This window comes from Microtus pennsylvanicus, chromosome 12 (genome assembly GCF_037038515.1).
Source record: "Microtus pennsylvanicus isolate mMicPen1 chromosome 12, mMicPen1.hap1, whole genome shotgun sequence".
Taxonomy (NCBI): domain Eukaryota; kingdom Metazoa; phylum Chordata; class Mammalia; order Rodentia; family Cricetidae; genus Microtus; species Microtus pennsylvanicus.
Genome location: NC_134590.1, coordinates 15,391,800 through 15,407,040, shown reverse-complemented (window position 1 = coordinate 15,407,040; position 15,241 = coordinate 15,391,800). Strand labels below are relative to the sequence as shown.

The window sequence follows — 15,241 nt, the reverse complement described above, 5'->3', positions numbered from 1 at the left end:
CCCAAAATGCTCTAAAGTCTGAAACTGAGAGGGATGATCAGATGTCAGAAGCAGAAAATCTACACTTAACTTCATGTGACAAGCCACAGTCAAAATGCTGGCATGATCAAATGTATAGGAAGCATAAGTGAATTTCATGTTTTGAGCTGGTTCTCATTATGTAGATGAAAATTTTCTAAGATCTGAAACACAAAACATTTACAGTCATGGGCATTTCAAATAGGCACCTTCAGCCTGTATTTAGAATCATCTGACTTTCTGTTTGAATGTCAACCATGGTAGACTGTCCTAATAACTTCTAAACTTGAATCATTTCTGAGATTTTTGAGCCTTTTACACACATCGTGTTTTTAGTATGATACAGTACACACAGTAAACAATCAAAGCAAAACATATTCAAAGAAAACAGCCAGTCTCTCACACTACAGCTGAAATCAGTCGGTTCTCTACTGGGAATCCTTAACTCATCCAAATAAAAACGAATATTCAGCTTGCCCCTGACTTCATCATTTCTGCTCACAGTGTGCTGATAGTCATAAATCAAGTCAGGAAGTTATATCAAATTTTCTTCCCATTATGGTATTGTTCCAGACCTACTGACTTTCCCTACAAACTGCCTCCTCTTTTCTTCTAGTCACTTCTAAGTTCTCATTACCTCACAAAGAAATATTGCCAAGTGCCAAGCCCAAATTCCCCATATATAGTTTTCCTTACTAAATAATTACGTAAATTATGCCAAAATACTATCCAAATCCCTGTGAAGAGAACTATTGTAAAGTCCCAGGTCTACAATGCTTAAACTATACCATCCCCTTAGTGACTTTAGTAATCTAAGACTTTCTATGTCCACTCTTAAACATAAAAATGAAGATAACAGTATTTCCTTTGCAGGGAATTGTCTTAGTTGGGGTTTCTGTTACTGTGAAGAGACACCATGACCATGGCAATTCTTATAAAGGAAAACATTTAATTGGGACTGGCTTACATAGCAAGTGGCATGCAGGCAGATGTGGTGCTGGAAAAAGAGTTGAGAGTCCTACACCTCAATCCACAGGCAGCAGAAGGAGATTATGTCCCACACTGAGCATAGTTTGAGCATGGAAGACCTCACAACCCACCCCCTCACAAGGACATACTTCCTCCAAGAAGACCACGATTTCCAAAAGGCATCTGGGGCAGAGGCATAGGACAGTAACTGAGCTGAATGTCCTTTCTCAGAGAGTGGGGAGCAAGGGAAGGCTGGCCCTTCTGGGGATTGTGCTTTCTTGGGAGTGAGTGTTCTGTGTGGGGCTGGTCAAGATCCCCAGTCATCTCCTTTCCTTTATAGATTAGCCACAGGTGCTACAACAGGAAAATGTGACAATTACCCTTCAAAGTATGTTATAGAACGAAACACAAGCGTCTCATACAGGATACCAAATGTCCATAGTACATGATAAAGTTCACATCACTGAGGCAATGTTAATTTCCCATGCCCCAGACATTTTAGATGGTCTAATTCATATCAAGGCTTTCCCGGGCATGGGGAGTTGGGGCCACTTGAGATGCTTGCGTCCTTCCTTCCCCAGACAAGGAAGAGACCTGGGTGGGACACTTGAGCACAAAAGGTCTGGAGTCAGAAAAGCCTGTATTTGGGTGTGGGCTCCAGCCTGATGAGTGTTTTGGCGTCTTGCGTGCAAACTGTGAAAATGAAGACTCACCGAGGGGGATCCATACAATGGCGGCCACAAGACTCAAAGAAAGTAAGCAATGTGAAGAGCCAGCTCCACTCAGCATAATCAGAACATATAAAAAATTATTTACTATCATTGTCATCAAGAGAAGGAAGCCACCTTCATTCCCTAGCAACTCTTCTCTGTACCCCTACTCCAGTCTGGACTGCCTGCTGTGGCCAAAAGGACCATAAACCTAGGCTGATACATGACCTAAAATCAAGGCAAGCTGTAGTAATTCTTGCCCTATGCCCCCACCTAGGGACATAGGGTTCTTTCCCAAGAACTGCTGATCACAGCACTTTGGAGAGGCAGCTCACATAGGCGACTTTCTTGATCAGGTAGAAATTCTCAGAAACACAGTAAGCTCGAGAGTGAAATCAAACCAGCATTTCTGAGAGCAGCTGAAGAAGCAGCTCAAGCAACAACACCCCCAAGTCCTGAACCCAGGGAAAAAGGAATAACTTTCATCACCACTGACAGCGACCAGCTGTTCTAGCAAACAGGAAAAGCGGGGTGAAGAGCGGACTTTAAAGAGGACAGCAAATGTCGAAGGGCTTAGCAGGGCTATAAACACTTATGGGGAAGGGAACACACATCTTCTCTCCCAGGCAATTATGAACACGCTGAAATTCTGAACACAGCCAAGAGCCCCACCTCTTTTTGTCCCCTCAATTCATCCCTCTGGGCAGATTGTTCTCAGAGGGTCTTTTCTTTTAGCTACACATCTATTTCCACACTTCAAGCTTCTTCATACAGCTATTTGAAAAACGAAAAGGCAGCGGGTAGCAAACTCATTAAAAAAGAACTGTGAACATAACAGCTCCTTCCTATTTTTTTTTAAATCTCCTTCCTATTTTTTTTAAATCTGACTTTTAATAGATACTTGTTGCATTTGTACAATATTTATGTTCTCTAAAGTCACTCAGGGGGAAACAGCACATTCTTCAGTATTCTGGAACATTAAATCAGGTAAGAGAAGGAAATAATGTGCTTTGAAGAGAAGTATCCAAGTATTTTCTGAGCTACATCTTCAGGGTAACAAGATAAGGAGGTTAGTTGTTTTTTTTTTTTTTTTAAGTGAAGAACAAAAGCCCAAATGTTAGCATTCGTAGCTTAGATTCTGTAGAAACAAACACTTGACTGGCTGGCTGTCACTATTAGAAACCGTAGGCCCAAGAGCTACATCAGATTGTACAAATCAATTTTCCTCACACATCTTACTGTTTCTGGAGGGAAATAGTACTCTTACTGATTAATACTGTATCTAGAATTTAAATCCATAAACATTAAAATTTGCTCGCAAGTGTTAAAGCAGGGAAAAATAATGCTAAAAATGCAGAGAGAATTCTGAAAGATATTTATGAAAACATTCTTCCTGACAACTAAACTTTCAAAATTCAAAATAATTTTGTTTATGAATGGTAAAAGCTATGAGTTTTCTGTAGTAAGGAGGAGCAGGCCGCGTCCCACGGCCCGGATAACTCAGTTCTCTCTCTAATGTAATGGATTAGTGTAACTGTAGAGATGATCTACAGGACTGCTCAAAGGGCTATATGCTGCATTGTGCTGTTTTAAAGCAGGTGCAGGTGGGAACACATTGCTTCTGGAAACTCTGGGAGAGAACCTCTTCTCCCGCCTTCCACAGCTTTGAGAGGGCACCTGGCTTTTACTCTCCTCTCCAGTCTGCAAAGCCACACCAGACAGAGCGGTTGCGCTCTCAAGCCTCCAGCGCACTCAGGCCTGCCTTCCTATACTCACAAAGACTACCACCCAGTCTTGGGTAATCTAGTTTAAGGTCACGTGATTAGCAACCTGCTTTTGCCTACCAACCATCTCCTCCTTTACTAGAGACAGAGGTTCCAGGGATTTAGATGCAGGTAATTGGGGGGGGGCACTAATTCACCTGCCACAGGCACCATTTCAAGGTTAAGTTTATGACTCAGTAAATCACTATCCTGAGAGAGATATCTCTTTAGTGAAATAAAATGCGGAATGGCTGACTAGAGGTGCTGATGACAAATGCTACGACAACTTGGGGACATCAAGCTAATCCTGGTAGGAAAATAAAAAAGACAACACAGGGGCAGAGAGAGGTGAAAGGGCCAGGGTTGAGAGGAGACTGCTGTCTGTGGAGCTGGAGGAGAGGTGACAGCAAAATTTGAACTGTAGCTTAGGCTATGCCTGAATTTGATTATCTTATTGATTTGGATTGTTTGTTGTTGTTGGTGGTGGTGGTGGTGTGTGTGTGTGTGTTTACCTATGAGAACTGGATTCTTAACACTTATATTCAAAAAGGCGGGTCTGCTATATGAATTTTCCATGAAATGAACGCTAGGGAATTCCAACAAATAGTGCAGAGAAAAAATTGAGTCAGGTAAGGTCTTCCATCCCAGTCAAAAATTTTTTAGAATCCAGTAGTCTCAGAACCCCCACATTTGCTGAGAGCTCACATGACACTTAAAAGTTACCCAATCATGCAACCATTGAGACTTGAGGGGTTTGGTTTAGGGATACTCAAAAAAGCAAGTCTACACAAATAGCCTAGAACCCCCAAACTCAAAGCCACACACTTTTAGCCCCAAGCATTCCAGAAGAGAAAGACTCAGCCCGTATCAGGAACACAGCTATGAGTAAGCCAGAGGGAGAGAACTTTACATTTTGTTCCTTACCCAACACCCTTGGCTGCTGTATTCCAATGACTTAAGCAACCCTGCGTTGAGAAACAAGCATGAAGATTCTTTGTGAAAATAAAACTCTCGAACAGAGTATGGTATGCTATGTGGCTGAATGGCTTACAAGGCCAGGGCACAGCAAGTTGATGCTCCTGAAAATTCATGATGGGCGGCAGACCTAAGTGTAGTAAATAGAACGAAATACCTCGCTTCAAATAAATGTGTGGGGTGTTATTACATGGTATCAAAGTGGGAAGCCCTTTCAAATGTCATATGTTCTGCATACTAATAACATTTTAAAAAATCCTTCTCTAAGTACAAATCTACGAGATTCTAATACTAACAGCTGTTGGGCTGGCTTGCTCACCACGGGGCAGCATCTTAGGAATCCGCATAAAAGGAAGATACCTCTAAGAAGTAAAAAGTAGCACCGCATGCCCAAGTTGCACCCAGGAAAACAACACTGGAAGGCACCATACAGTCGTGTTTAAACAACACAGTTTGCACAGCCTGCTCCGTGACCGCTTTATAATGTAAAGATATAGGAAACCAATAAGTCTTCAAAATGGACTTTGCATGTAAAAGAAAGAACTCCAGCTTGCATCACTGATTATTTCAATTACTGTCTCCATAAATATATTTACTCAATAGGAAGGAAAACTATAAGAAACAAGAGATAGTACCTAAGTCCACAGGGCTGGGGAATTCATATTTTTAATTCTACTTGACCTACAAGTTTCTCCAAGACTAGTTTTGTTTGCCAGTCAATTCTAAAGCAGGATATATTGTTTGAAGCTGCCTGCAATCTGTCTAAAGTCCACACTGATTCATCATGCTGAATTTGTGGCAGTCATTTTTATAAGCAAGAGAACGACATTTCACCACCAACTCTGCCTCGGGGATTATAGTTAGTCACCAAGCTCAGGCGCAGCTACTTGAGAAATTAAGATGGATCAATTCCACGTGAGATCGGAGATTCCTTGTGCTAGGAGCTCCCCAGCTCCGCTATCCATTTTAAAGACCTAAGTCTTGAATTTTATTTTGCTTCTGCTCTCCCTCTAGTCTATGCATTTTCCCAAAGTTCTCATAAAATTACAAAACCACACTTACATAACTGTTCATATTTATTGAGTATTTGCAATAACAAAAATGATAAATACCTTGTTTTTTCAGACTCTTAAACGTTTTAAGTGTATTCTAATATTTAAACAAAGCCAAAATTTCTAACTACGCTTTCTAAAGCCAGTTTACTCCAAACTTGCAGGGAGTTTATTCCATACTTTTTTTTCCCACAAATTTATGATGTGCATCTGCTTAGAAACCAACCTCTGGGGATTTCTCTTTAAGGAGTCACTTGAAATGCAGGTAATGACCTATATAAAACACCAGGTGGCAAATCTCAATACTATGGGAAAGCAGATACCATAAGCAAAATAATTATCAAGTTATGTACAATTAGCAAAATGGAATTCAGTGTCTTTGGCAAGAAGTTTTGTAAGGATATGGAAAACAAAAACAAATATGCCAAATCAGTTTTTCTTCATACAAAAACATATTATCACGCGAGTAATTCCAACCAGACTACATACCAACTATGCTCTGTGTATACATGTTGATAATTACTTATCCAAAATGTTTAACACTGTGGTGTCTATTCTTTCGGACTTTGGAACATCTACACACACTTTACCAGCTGAACACCCCAACCCAAAAATCTAAAGTCTAAAAGACTGCAATTAAAGGAACAGTGGGTGACAATGGCTAACCTGTCAGTTCTTTGGGTTTTGACTATCAGAGTTCCAGAGGCCACAGAAACAGTAAAGATAACCACAGTGCACACATGTAGCACATCTCTAATCAACACAGGAGAATCACAGCTTGCCGGGAGGGGCGCCGATATAAGTAAGGAATAAAAGTTGATCTGTATTCCGTTGCAGGATTGCTAAGGAGAGGCTTCACTGCTAACAGCAATCCTTTTGCAGAAAGAATGAACTCCGTAGAAGTCATCCCTGTAGACAGTCCAAGTGATATAACCAGATTCTGCATCCCAAAACCACTCATAATTTTACCAGGCCATTTGGAACTATCCCTAATGGGTTTCCAAGGCGGTCTGAGTTGGCCTCTCACAAGCAAGGAATGTTTGAAGTTCGTCATCCTGAGGCAGGGGTGACCTTGAGGGTTTTCTTAACATTTCTAGGCACTACCATATGAATTGAGACAGCAACAAGAGAACAGCAAAAGCATGGACAAGAAATTTTTCAGCTCAACGGTAACAGCAATCATCAGTTACAAGGGGGAGCAGGCAATTGGGGGGTTACATCCCAAGCAGACTGTAGGCAAAGCAGGCAAAATGAATGGGTGGTATAAAAGTAGTCACAAGATGCCTTGCTAACATTGAACAATTAACTGATAGCCATTGTCATATTTGCTGTTTTCATGGGGACTCACTAAACCTGAAGAAAGGCACAGGATAAAAGCATTTAAGGAAATCCAGAACATAGAGAGATCTTGATGTAATAATGCCTTGCCTGCAACAGCTAGTCACAGAGCAATGAGTGTCTGTGGATGACAGCTACCAACTGTGCTGTATGTGCTAAGACAAAGCCATCTTCAAACCAGAGTCTTGGCTTTCATGTGGTAAGAAGTGACAGTGTTTCTTTACTCCATGTCAATCATCGGGTAAGTGACTCACACTAAACTCTGAAAACTATGCATAGATATAGAGATAGATATATAGATATAGATAAATCCCAATGATGACAAAGCATTTCTTAGAAAACTAGATGTCTGAGTGGACGAAGATAAGCTCCTTTCTAAAGAATGAAATGCAATGGATAAATAAATAAATAATAAATAAATAAACATGTCCCACCTCCAACAAGGGTTGCTGAGGAAAGACAGCTTCATGCAGTATCATGAGCCTTCCTCAAATGATGCCCAGAGAATAGCAAAGTGATGGTTTCAAAACAAAGAGACTGAGGATTCTTTTTTCAGATTTTCCAATCTCTACAGAACTCTAATTGTTTCCTAACCCTCGTGTGTCACAGCGTAAGCCTCCTAACCCAATTAAGGCAGTCAGCCAGATGCCCGCAATGACTCCCTTGCAACCCACTAAGAGCATGTGCTGACTCCGACAAGAAAGAGCTCTCCAACAGGCGGCAGAAACATGCCAGTGAGCTAATGAAACACGCTTGACCATACATACACGAATATACTTCAACATGCATAGGTTCGGGAGAAGGATAGGTGTTTTTCACTACTTGACAAACAGACCCAGACAAGATCAGGGTTCAAAATCTATTTCCCTACTTTCCCTAGAAAGAATCACACTTCCCCACATAGCAAGAATGTATTTTTCCCATTGGCTAAGAAAGCAGCCATATCCCCTATAAGACTACCTAGGTGAGGAATCTAATGTATTCTACCCTGCCATTCCCTCCACTATAAACCTACTTCTCTCTACCTAAATAAAATCCTTTCCCTACTCTAGTAGGTTATGACATGTCATATAGATTTTAATTGCCATTGTAGGCCATATACTACAGAATAATATGGTATAATTTTCTTTTATAAAAAGCAGAACAGCTGGGCAAAATTAGTCTAACCCTGTTAGCCATCGGGAGTGTGGTTACCTTCAATGAGGAATCAACACCAGGAAGGTGGTGGAGAGAGGGACAAGGGTGCTAGTAACATTCTGCTTATGGATCCACGCACACGAGTACACACTATATAAGCAGCAGCAGGTTGTACTCTGAATATAGACCCTGCGAGCATAATAAACTCTAACGCCTTTCAAATTTGTCTCCTCCACAGTTTGTGGTTTATGGCTAAATTATGTTTATCTCTTCCTGAAATATACTCAGAAGCCATTCAGAGCTATGGAATTTCTGTAGCCAATTTGTTATGCAATAGATATAAGTAATAAATACATCAATACTTTTTCATAGACTGCTTTAGTCTTTCCTAATGTATCATCAATCAAACAGTACTCCCAGGCTCTTGCATAGACCCACCTTTCAAATGAGTGGCTACTGAAAGAGAGTGAAGTGCACAGAAGTGCATCTTCCTGAATCTGTAAGTCTCTTTTCGAATGGAGACAGCAAATAACCTTACTGCGGCTAAGATTTTCTGACGCCGAGCATTTTTAAAGCTCCACAGAGTCAGTGGCTACTGAAAGAGAGTGAAGTGCACAGAAGTGCATCTTCCTGAATCTGTAAGTCTCTTTTCAAATGGAGACAGCAAATAACCTTACTGCGGCTAAGATTTTCTGACACAGAGCGTTTTTAAAGCTCCACAGAGTCAGGTCATTGACTATGAATGATGGCTCTATTTCATGAGCACAAGACTCAGAGGTCGGGATCTTTCATGCTGTTGTTTTCATTGTCGTTACACTTGAGTATGGTAAATAAAATGACAATGGCAAAGAGGAACCCCACAGAACAGGAGTACAGAGACAAGCGCTATAAACCTCTAGAAATACATCCTAGGAGCACCAGGAGCACCCCTGCCAGGCTGCTGACTCATCACCTTCAAGCTAAACTTAGGCGCACCTGCACTGTTTTCTTTACTGCAGAAAGGACTCCGGAAGTAACTGATACTAACAAAGGGTCTGGACCAAAGCCAGTCCCAGCCTCTTATGTGAGAGCATCCTGATTCTATCTGAAAACACCAGCAGAGCAACACATTTCATTATGTGAATAAAGTGTGTGGGAAGAATCTTAAAACACCTGTTCAGTTACAGCCTGAAATGCTGCAGTAGCCAACGAAATAAGCAAAGTCATTAAAACCAAGACTGTTCTTTTTCCTACTTGGGGGTTTGAGTTTTTGATGCTGTTTTGTTTGGTTTGGTCTTTTTTTTTCCTTCAAAAAGATAGACAGAGGGCCGAGTGGAATCAATCGCCACAGGACTGATACCTCTCAGGCGGTTTGCAGTGCGTTCTCAGCCACCCTTCTCCCTTCTGTTCTGCTCTTAAACTCTAAGGCTGGGGAAGAGACTCACAACACTAAGTAAGATTTCCACACATGCATGTTGCATGTATAAACAGGTCCACGGTGTCACAAAGTCTGAGGAGAAACTATGCAACTTTGAATTTTGATCCTTCTCAAAACAGCACGAACAGAAGGGACTCTCTCACACATTGAGCCGCAGCATCAAGACATGGCAGCTCCTTCCACCATCACCAATCCACACCAATCCTCAACAGCTGCGCTTCTAGCCAGGCTTTTTCCCTTCTCTAAGCTAGATGTATTAAACGCAATGGTTTTGTTTGTTTGTTTACTATAACTGGAGGCTTTTCTCCTACCCGCCAGTTCCCAAATAACCACTCTGAGGCTTAAGATTAATTACAAACTGGTTTCAAGAGACTCATGCCATTCCCAGTTAATCTCTTTCCCCCTTGTGGTTGGGTCTCAGGATGTGAACTCTCCACTAGTGCTCCAGCATCATGGCTGCCTGCCGGCTGCCATGACTATACAGCCTGGCTAGGATAACACTGCACTCTACCTTCTGAAGCGCAAAGCCCCAAATAAACTCTTTTCTAAGTTGCCTTAGTCATGGTGTCTCTTCACAGCAACAGAGAAGTAACTAAAACAGTGGTTAAGAGCACTCCGTGCTCTTTCAGCGCACCTGAGTTCAATTCACAGTAGCACGTGTTGACTAACAACCATCTGGAACTTTAGTTCCAGGGAATCTTATGCCCTCTTCTGGCATCCTTGGGCACTGCACACATGTGAAGCGACATCTAGGCAAGCAAACCCCCCCCCCATAAACATAGAATAATTTTTAATATGTGTTTTATAGGATGTTGATTGTAGCCTGACTTTCCAACCGTGAGCATCCAAAACATAGTATTATGAACAACCTCAAGAAATGACCATTATTTTTGGAGTAACCTGTTACAAACCATGTATTCTGAACTTTACAGTCTCCTCACCGGTAAAATAGGAATAATAGACCCCACAGTACCAGGTATTACTCAAGTATCACCTAACTTAAAGATAACTATCTTACGAAATATTTTTTATGGAATAAAAGAAGTCACTCAAGAGTGCAGACCAAGCAGGCAAACTTAAGGAAAAAATGTGAATTCTCTCTTCATCATCTCCCCTTTCTTCCTGGCATTCCTACAACTGTCTTCAGTTACAAGCAAATTTGTTTCTCCCTATGTTCCACAAGGTGATGGGTCTGACTTTAGGCATCTCTTACGTTCCAGCCCCGCTATAACCCTCCCAGTGCATACCAGTAATAAATTAATGCCTGAGCAAAGGAGCTTCTGCTCAGGAGATATTGGCACCACCATAATTTAGCCTGGGGAAAATAGGACCCTCCCACGGAAAGCGGAAGAGTAGAAACGATTCCAGACTGCGAATTATTTTAACCACTAATTAGGAAACTTTCAGAAACAATTCTTTGGCTTAGCTTACTTTTGTCCCCTGCTCTCAGCTAAGGTAAGGGTGACATCTGAGAAAGAGGCTTACCTATTTGCACCATTTCTTCAGTCCCAGCCTAGAAGGGGGGGGGGGGGGTAAGAAAAAGAAACAGTTACTGGGTTTCATCTTATCGCCCTGTGCCATTTCTACCATCAGTGCTTTTCCTAGGCTGGTTAATCAGGAGACCCGAGAGACTGGAATTGGTGCCTGAAGGCTGAATAAACCTTACTTAGTTCTTAGAAGGTTCCTGTGACAAGAGCCTGAGCCAACTCGATGACTATTTGAGAAAGGGACTTGTTGGCTGGCTTTAATTTTAGTATCTGTGAAGCCAGTCAAATAAATAGTGACCCTCAATGGCCTCTTCGGAAAACTCCAATACTAGGTCACCAGACCAGAGAGGCTAGAAAACCTCACAGAGGAATCCTGCACTCAGTCCCACCGGTTCAGCGCTGATTTGATTTACTACAAAAGGCTCCCCAGCCTGAGCCCCCTTCAAAGACTCTTCAGAGAGCATCAGCTTCACCTTGAGTCTCCACGGGGTGGGGGCAGGGCCGAAAGGCTCCAGAGCTGCACTCAATTTAGCTTTAAAGAGGAGGAGTTGTGCGGAGGAGGGGGGGGGGAGGGAGAGGCAGCAGACGCCTCCAGCTTTGGCTGCCCTCGGAAAAGGAGAGGGCAGGAAACGTCCCAGGCCCTCCCCAACTGTCAAACTGTAGCCCGGCCGCGGTCCTCCCAGGACACGTGTCTGCTGGGTAGCTCCGGGTCCTGCCTGGGGACTTCTTGAAACCTCTTGTCCCTGGCTACCCGCAGGAACTGGGAGTCATGAGGAGGGAGATCCTCTGGGCTTCGGAATCCGCGGTCCACAACCTGAACTTCGCCAGAGCGCCCAGAGCGTCCGGAGCGCCCTGCAAAAGGGGACAGCCTGATGGCCCCACTAGGATGCGATCTGGCTGCAGTCTGACATTTGGACTGCTCCTGGTCGCCGCCGGCTAGGGAAGCCCCAGGTGTGATGAGCCTTGGCTCTCGGAGGACGGTTGTCCCAACCTCCCGTGCAATGCGCCCCCAAGCCCCCCAAGTCCCGCGCAGCGCCGAGCCCTCCATGGGCCGCCCCAGAAGGGTGGCAAGGGGAGGGGAGGGAGTGAAGGGGACGAAGGGGAGGAACTCTGTCGGGAAAAGGTTGGGTTTGAGTTTTTATTATTATTTTCCACTTACTTGTCCATCAGCTGACGTCCTAACCTCTACCAGAGAGGCTGCTATCAACCAAAGTGACAGGAACACCATCACGAGTCGAGTGCACTTCACAACTACTGGGCGAAGCAGCTACCCCAGCGCAAACCACCCCAAAATAAGTTTCCTTTAAAACGCGCAAAGAAAATGGAAGAAGGGGAAGGGGGGTTGCAGAGCTTTAAAAAAAAAAATTGATCTTGGGCTTTGCTCAATGAAAAGGCAACGTGAGCTGTGCGCCTGGCCCCGTGCCCTGTCGGTCCTTTCCACTTCACCTTCTCACCCAGTCCTCCCAAGCCGACTGTGCGGGAGCCAGAAGGTACTGCGAGCCGGGCAGAAGCTGACCCAAGCGGGGGAAGGGACCGGGACGTCCCACTCTCTGCCCCGGGGCTGCTTTGGAGAGGCTCTTGGAGCACCGTGGGCCGCCGAGGCTAAGCACGGAGAAGGCTCGGGTCCCGGGAGCGCGGCAGCCAGGGAAAAGTGGGAACCGGAGCCCAGCGAGCGGGAGAAAGAGGCAGCGCAAGCCCTGGAGCCTCCGCCGCACACGCAGTGGGGGCGGGAGGACGAGGGGAGGAGGCGGCCGCCTAGGAGGAGGGAGGAGTGGGCCGCTCGCCCGCTCCGGTTGCTCTCGGTCCCGGCGGCCGTCTGCTCTCTGCCCGCGACCCGCCGGGCGCTAATAAGGCGGCCGAGTCACCCCCCCTCCTCCCCCAGGCGGCCCCTCCCGCCGCGCGCCCACGTCATCGTGGCCCGTGCCCCCCGGCGCAGGGTCAGGGCTCGTACCGGCCGGGGGCTGCGAAAGCGCCGCCTGGACCCCGCATCCCCCAGGTCTCCGTGATGGGACGAGGGCGGGGAGGGTCCAGGCGCGCCTCCCATCCCGACGGGCGGAGGGAGGGGGAGGATCCGGGGACCAGACCTGGGCTGGAGGAAATCACCTCCTCCAGCCTCCCCTATTTCCCTCCTCCTCTCCCCCACCCCCAGGCAGGGGAAAGTCTCCCGACAGAAGCCCAAGGACGTGGGGGATTTTCTCCTCCAGACACTCATCCCCCTCCTACGCATGGATGGACGTGGGGGGCGGGGGCACTCTCTCCGCAAAGCTCTTGTTTATGCTTTATTCGTTTATATTAGTTTTCAAAGATACCGCGTTCCCTTTCTTGACTCAGCCGGATGTTTCCGTTTATCACTAGAGTACACAGGCCTCGGGGTCTCTTGCTTACAGCCAGATTAAGTTATCTAGTGACTTGTGCGGTTTGCAGCTTTCTGGGACGAAAGGGCAGCCAGCGACCTGAGAGTTGCTGGAATCCCAGACCCACCTCTCTGGGGTAGACCAGGGTGGCCATGGGAGACAGGGAGGGGGCGGAGGGGGTTTCCCTGTCCCGAAGGACCACCCTCACCCAGGATTAGCCCCGACAGTAATAAGGCGCATGCTTAGTGGAAGTTTAAGGACTTCACTTGGAAACAGAGAAGTGGAGTCTGAGGAGGCGATCCTACCAAAATGCATCGAAGTTTTGCTCTATACCTTCAATAAATTGTTTATTCCTAGAGAGCTAACGGGAAGGCTGTCTCCAGCTTACACATACGTCTCACTGGGTTAGTGCTTGTGCTGGCGCTATCTTGTCAAAATCATACAAGGAGGACATTTGGGAAGTGGCCTCATCTAGTAACACAGTGTATTAGGTTAATTAGTTAATTATTGCTAAGAAATAGGATTAGACCCTCAGGACTGAAGGACCTTCTAAATTGACTTTCCCCTTTCAGCTCCAGGCTGCGGCATTGTTGTGGTCTGTCCTTGACTCGAGGTCTAGGGATGAATGCCTGAACTTGGCACCAGGTTGTCCTATCCATTAAAAGCAAATAAGCCTCAACATTGCACAGATTAGAAACGTGGTCACTGCGTACAGGCAAATGAAAGAGAAGGTGGTGTACAGACTGACCTGGGCTCTAGAACTGTCCCCTGGCCCAATAGCTATCTAACTGGCAAGTTCTGGAACTCCATTTTGGTTTCTGCCTTCTGAGATATTTCCAGTCTAAAACTCCCTGACCTTCAGTGCTGACAAAAGATGTATTAACCATGCACTGACCGAGTTCCTGAGTCTGTTCGCAACATCCAGACACTTGTCACTGAACCACTATCTTGCACCCCAAGCAATTGAGGGAACTTTCAGGAACTATGCCTCAGAAAGTGTGTGTGTGTGTGTGTGTGTGTGTGTGTGTGTGTGTGTGTGTGTGTGTGTTACAATGTCACGCATTTAAAATTCCATTATTTGATTTTTCAACTGTTCTGCCTAAAACAACTCTGGTGTGTTTTTTTTTTTCTTCTGTTCGTTTTTCTTTTCTTTAAGTTCTAGTTGGGACTCCCTGGATTTCACAACCTCCTGAGTCATGACCCTCACACTGACGAATGCTGATTTAAGTACATGCCAGAAGGTCTTTATTTATCAGATTCTAATGTGAGCTCTCATTAACAAGGTCCTCCCAACACAATACAAGGCAGAGCTTCACGAACTATTGCCTAGTTTGTTTTTATGGGGGACAAGCCTACCAGCCAACTAAAATTTGTGAAATAGGCATATAAAGAAAATTAATTTCTTTATTTCCCACTTCCTAGGGACGTCATGAAAATCACCTGGTTTTACGGTAAGCCGTCTAGCATGTTAGGGTATGGTAAGGGCTTACATGTCTGTAGCATGAGGGCATTGGTACAGTCATTTATTGGAGTTAGTGAATTCCTGTCACAAACTGACCTCTCCGGCCTAGCCGAAATTAATCCCCTTCCCTTCATATGCCTCAGCCATAACTATAATATTGATCCTCACACATTCTCCGGTCTAAGTGACCAAGAGCGTTCTAGACAGAAAAGCAAATAATTATACCACAAAATTACTAAGCACTTTGAGGTATGTTTTCTTTCAAAATATGTTTCTCATTTATAAATAATTTCAACAGTGATCCCATGTTTTACCAATATCTAGCACAATTTCCTTCCGGTGGGGGATCCAGGGAACTTTAGTAACCCTGGACATGCGCCAAGCGGAAGAGTAGCTTTCTTTCCCCTAGCTAATGGGAAGCTGTACTTTGGGTCTTGAGATTTCTGACACCTCATCATAATTATTCCCGGTGATGGTTAGTTTTAATTGCCAGTTCGACACCGTATAAAGTACCTGGGAAGAGCATCACCTGGATAAGATTAGTCCGAGAGCAGGCCTA

General features: G+C 44.7%; 1 protein-coding gene across 2 annotated transcripts in view; it reads right to left on the bottom strand.

Moving 5' to 3' along the window:
* Adamts3 (ADAM metallopeptidase with thrombospondin type 1 motif 3) overlaps positions 1-12,691 on the bottom strand; it is a 199,110-nt gene extending 186,419 nt beyond the window's left edge. Inside the window, exons 1-2 of one of the 2 annotated variants that reach the window (XM_075943049.1) lie at positions 12,026-12,691; positions 10,865-10,892 (exon numbers count right to left, since the gene is read on the bottom strand). In XM_075943049.1, the coding sequence (XP_075799164.1) occupies positions 10,865-10,892; positions 12,026-12,094 (97 nt within the window). In that variant the 5' untranslated portion in view covers positions 12,095-12,691. The remainder of the gene's footprint in view (positions 1-10,864; positions 10,893-12,025) is intronic. The other variant, XM_075943050.1, reaches the window with a different exon arrangement.
* Positions 12,692-15,241: the final 2,550 nt, after the last annotated feature.